The 5,475-nt window shown below is 41.1% G+C and overlaps 1 protein-coding gene across 1 annotated transcript; it reads left to right on the top strand.

Moving 5' to 3' along the window:
- LOC107562825 (teneurin-3-like) lies at nucleotides 1-5,089 on the top strand. Its single transcript, XM_016247553.1, has 5 exons — nucleotides 1-257; nucleotides 940-1,236; nucleotides 1,676-3,287; nucleotides 3,382-3,512; nucleotides 4,202-5,089. Exons 1-5 carry the CDS (start codon nucleotides 87-89, stop codon nucleotides 4,952-4,954), a joined length of 2,964 nt encoding a protein of 987 aa, XP_016103039.1. The 5' UTR covers nucleotides 1-86; the 3' UTR covers nucleotides 4,955-5,089.
- Nucleotides 5,090-5,475: the final 386 nt, after the last annotated feature.

Genomic DNA, 5,475 nt, shown 5'->3' with positions numbered 1-5,475 from the left:
GTTGTCTTTTTTATTTTGCAGATCAGCTGAAGAACAACTATGTGATTGGTTATGACCATTCCTTGTGGATTCTGTATGCCAATGGAATGAACACTCACTACCAGACGGAACCACACATTCTGGCTGGTGCATCCACCCCTACGCTGGCACGAAGAAACATGACCCTACCCGATGACAGCGGGCAAAACTTGGTTGAATGGCGCTTTCGTAAAGAGCAGACGAGGACGAAGGTCACAGTGTTTGGACGCAAGTTACGAGTACGTAATGAAGTCCATTTATAGAGGACAATGGTTTGTCAAATGTTTTAAAGCCTGAGATTGAATATACTGCTTGTTGAAAGAAACCACAGAACAATTTTGTTCTTAAATGTATTAGCCATATTGTAACACAAAGCACGTAACATCTGTCTTCAGGTTCAACTGACCTCAGTCATTATAGGCAATTTAAAAATCAGTCAAGATTTCTTGCTATACTTTTTGTGTAGATGTGCATTCTTGCAAATTAAATTTGGCATAAAAATGGCACCTGGCATTATAGGCAATTTAAAAATCATGCAAGCTTTCTTGCTATAATTTTTTATTTACAGTAGATGTGAATTCTTACAAATTAAATCTACTAAGTAAATTTGTCATGAAGATGCCACCCGGCTAATCTAGGAGTAGAAAAAAAGAATTACAGTTTTACAGAGAAAATCTATTCTAAAATTGAAGTAGCCTACATTGGAAGATGATTTAATAGTTTGAGCGTGCCACTAAACCACTTAGTTTTATAAAGTTGAGCTACTAATTATGAGACTCAAGTTTCAAGTCAAACTTTCTGACGGAAACCAAAGCAACTCTTAACAGATGAAAAAGTCTGACAATTTTCTAGCCTATTTCTAGCCTGCCATTTTACTGTTGCCATACCAATTTTGTGTCTCTCCTCTGCCTGCACTTCAAGGTAAATGGACGGAACATTTTGTCTGTTGATTATGACCGAGCGCTGAGGATTGAAAAGATCTATGATGATCACCGTAAATTCCTTCTGAAGATTGGTTATGACACAGCAGGTCAGCCCACTCTCTGGATGCCAAGTAGCAAGCTGCTGCCCGTCAACCTCACTCGCAATAGCAATGGGCAGTTGAGTGCCATACACTGGGGCTCTGTCTCAGAGATGGCGGAGTATGATGGACAAGGCCGCCTGCTTTCCAGAACATTTCCTGATGGGAAGACCTGGAGCTACACTTATCTAGAGAAGGTACAGGCCAGTGGAAATTGCTTTTAGTGATGTATGCGATATACTGTAGACATCAATAGTTTTAATCACTTTTAAAATCACTATAATAAAATCACTTTTGCTCAATGCATTGTTTAAAATAAATAAAATCTTACTGAACCCAAACTTTTGAACTAAATATACCCTAAAAAATCCAAAGATTCTGTCATCATTTATACACCCTACACATGATTTTTTTTCTTCCATGGAGCACTACAGAAGGAAAGAAAAAAGATGTTTGTCAACAAATGAAATGAGGGCCAGTAAATGGTGAAGAATTTACATTTTTGGGTGAACTATGCCTTTTATATAGCAAAAACTTTTGTATCCTAATAAGATTAACCAACTAGTGTGACAATTGACAAAGTTAGTTGATTTTAATTCCCCCTGTTTTATGCAAGTTGTTTTCTTCTCGTTCTAGTCCACTGTCCTGATCCTGGCGAGTCAGCGGCAGTATGTCTTTGAATGTGACTCTCAGGGAGGCCTTTCTGCTGTCACTATGCCTAGTGTGGCACGATACTCTATGGAGACCATACGCTCGGTGTCTTACTACCGCAACCTTTACCATATGCCTGAGAGCAATGCTTCTGTCGCTGTAGACTACAGTGAGGATGGGAGGCTCCTGAGAGTGGCACAGCTGGGCACGGGACGGAGAGTCCTTTACCGGTACCGCTGGCACAACAAACTCTCGGAGGTTCTGTACGACAGCACTCGTGTCAGCTTCACCTACGACGAGACGGCAGGTGTGCTGAAGACGGTCAATCTGCAGAGTGAGGGTTTTATATGCACCATTAGATACAGGCAGCTCGGCCCACTGGTAGACCGGCAGATCTACCGCTTCAGCGAGGACGGGATGGTAAACGCTCGCTTCGACTACGCTTACGACAGTAGTCTGCGTGTAACGAGTATTCAGGGGGTCATCAATGAAACCCCGCTGCCTATTGACCTTTATCAGTATGATGACATCTCAGGGAAGGTGGAGCAGTTCGGCAAATTTGGCGTCATCTATTATGACATCAACCAGATTATCTCTACCTCTATCATGACTTACACCAAACACCTTGACGGGCACGGTCGGGTTCGAGAGATTCAGTATGAGCTCTTCCGTTCTCTGCTCTTCTGGATCACGGTCCAGTATGACGATATGGGCCGAGTCACCAAGCGGGAGATGAAGATTGGCCCGTTCGCCAATGCCACCAAGTATAGCTATGAATATGATGTGGACGGACAGTTGCAGACCGTCTACCTCAATGAGAAAATGACATGGCGCTACAGCTATGACTTAAACGGGAACATACACCTGCTGAGTCCAGCAAACAGTGCACGAATCATGCCCCTCCGTTATGACCTACGAGACCGTATAACTCGTCTTGGAGATCTGCAGTACGAGTTGGACGAAGATGGGTTTCTTCGCCAGAGAGGCTCTGAGATCTTCCAATACAATTCCAATGGCCACCTAGAACATGTCTACAGTAAATCCAGCAGCTGGTCCGTCCAGTACCGTTACGATGGTTTGGGAAGAAGAGTCTCAGCAAAGTCCAGCATGGGACAACATCTGCAGTTCTTCTATGCTGACCTGAGCTACCCAAGCAGGATAACGCATGTCTACAACCATTCCAGCTCACAGATTACCTCTCTATACTATGACCTGCAGGGACACTTGTTTGCAATGGAGATCAGCAGTGGAGCAGAGTTCTACATAGCCTGTGATAACATAGGAACACCACTGGCTATCTTTGCCAGTGATGGCACCCTCCTCAAGCAGGTTCATTATACAGCCTACGGCGAGGTCTGCTCGGACTCCAATCCTGACATCCAGTTGGTGATTGGGTTTCATGGAGGACTTTATGACCCTCTAACAAAACTGCTTCATTTTGGAGTGAGGGATTATGACATCATGTCGGGTCGCTGGACTGCACCTGACTTCATGCAGTGGGAGAAAATCAGCAAGAACCCAGGCCCTTTCAATCTCTACATGTTCCGAAACAACAACCCAATAAGTAAAGTGCAGAAAGTTAGAGACTACTTAACAGGTATGGGATGAATTCACAGCAAGTAATATATCTGCTATACATTGCACATTTCCCCAATCGCAAATTCTAATTTATTCATTGATATTTGCTACAGATGTGAACAGCTGGCTGGTCACATTTGGATTCCATCTCCATAATAGTATCCCTGGTTTCCCTATCCCCATTTCTGAGATGACACAAGCCTCTTATGAACTGGCCAAAAGTCAAGTGTGGGACGACCTGACAGTAAGTTTATTTTGGATGAATATCTTCACGTACTAGTATAAAGGGTTATTATAGTTAACTAAATCTAAAACCATTAAAACAATTATTACTTTTTATTATTTCATTACTTTAAATAAAAGTAACGTTAACTGAAATACAATAAATTAAAAAATATAAATATATTTTATTTCAGCTAGTTTCCAAGGCAACATTTCTCATTTTCGTTTAGTTTAACTTGATGTACTAAAATAAATAAAAAACCTAAATAAAAAATAATAAAACCTATATAGACATAAAAAACCTATGACAAAAATACTAAAACTTTATATTAAATATTTCAAATAAAAATAAAAACTAATGCAAAATAATTATAAAAACAGAGTATAATAATACAAACAGAGTGAGAATACTAGAATAGAATTAGGAATTTGTTTTGGATATATTATATTATATTATATTAACCTGGCAGTAAGTTTTTTGTATCATTACATCTTCAAATAATAGTATCAAGATTTTTACAATAATAATAATTTATAATAAAATAATAAAAGCTGTTTTTATACTTTTTTCAAAAAATAAATGTAAATTAAAAATTGTATTATCTCTTATTTTTCAGATCTTGTAGTATCCCTTTGAAGAATTTTTTTCACCACATGGAATGGAACTATAGCCACATGTTTCTATAAAATGTTTATTATTTTCTTTTGTAGGCCAGCTTTGCAGTCCAGCAGCACGTCATCCGACAAGCTGAAGCATTTCTAACATTTGGGGATCTGCCACAGGTTGAGTTCGGTCATAGCCAAAGGGCTGATAAACCCTGGCTGTGGTTTGCCTCAAGCGATTCATTGATAGGTCGCGGGATCATGCTGGCTCTTTACAAGGGCATCGTGATAACCCGCGCACTAAGCCTGGCTAATGAGGATTGCGTCAAGGTTGCCAACATCCTCAATGGCGCACTTTATTTGAAAGACTTGCACTTTATCATAGATGGCAGTGACACGCACTTCTTTGTTAAAATGAATTCTCCTGAAGCGGACCTAGCAGCGCTGCGGCTTACTAGCGGACGGAAAGAACTTGAGAACGCGGTGAACGTGACGGTGTCGCAGTCCACAGCTGTGCTAGGTGGCCGCACCCGGCGCTTCGCAGATGTGGAGTTTCAGAGGGGGGCTCTCACCCTGCACGTGCGCTACGGGGCGTCTCTGGATGAGGAACGAGTGCGTGTTTCAGAGCTGGCCCGACAGAGGGCTCTCGCCATCTCGTGGGCACAGGAGCAGCAGCGGGTGCGAAACGGAGAGGAAGGATCCCGCCTGTGGACTGAGGGAGAGAAGAGGCAGCTTCTCAGCACTGGACGAGTGCAAGGCTACGATGGATACTATGTGTTGTCGGTAGAGCAGTATCCTGAGCTAGCCGACAGCGTCAACAACATTCAGTTCCTCAGACAAAATGAGATTGGCAAAAGGTAGTGAACAGACCATGATTAGCCACTCTGTGCAATTTGTAATGGAAGAATAAGTTAAGCGGACACATTTATTACATTCTCAGAGTTTGTAAAAACGCTACTACTCCTAGTCTAATAAGAAGAGTACTACCTAGGGGGGGGAAAGAGCATTAAAACAACGCTGTGCGTTGTGAAACATTGTGTTTTCTCAAGACCTATTTAAGGCCTTAACAAGGTTACAGTTGTGGAGCACAATGAAATTATGAACTTAACAGCATCAAGAGACAGGCCAGATTCATACAGCTGTTGATATCTTTATTTAACTATTTATTAATGATTCATTTTTACAAGCACTATTCAAATAAGTCCCTAAAGAGAAAAACGGCTTACCTTTTGGAAAAAGACAAATGTTTACATATGCATATCACTGTACCACTGCAAAAATACCACATGTGATGTCAGGTGGGTTATTGTAGCCAGCTATACACTGTAATATTTTTATATTTATTGAGATATGTCTCTTTTTCCTGTACATTTCATAAATAT

The sequence above is a fragment of the Sinocyclocheilus grahami genome, unplaced genomic scaffold (genome assembly GCF_001515645.1).
Source record: "Sinocyclocheilus grahami isolate Dianchi unplaced genomic scaffold, SAMN03320097.WGS_v1.1 scaffold842.1, whole genome shotgun sequence".
NCBI lineage: Eukaryota > Metazoa > Chordata > Actinopteri > Cypriniformes > Cyprinidae > Sinocyclocheilus > Sinocyclocheilus grahami.
This window is presented reverse-complemented; position numbering and strand designations above follow the sequence as displayed.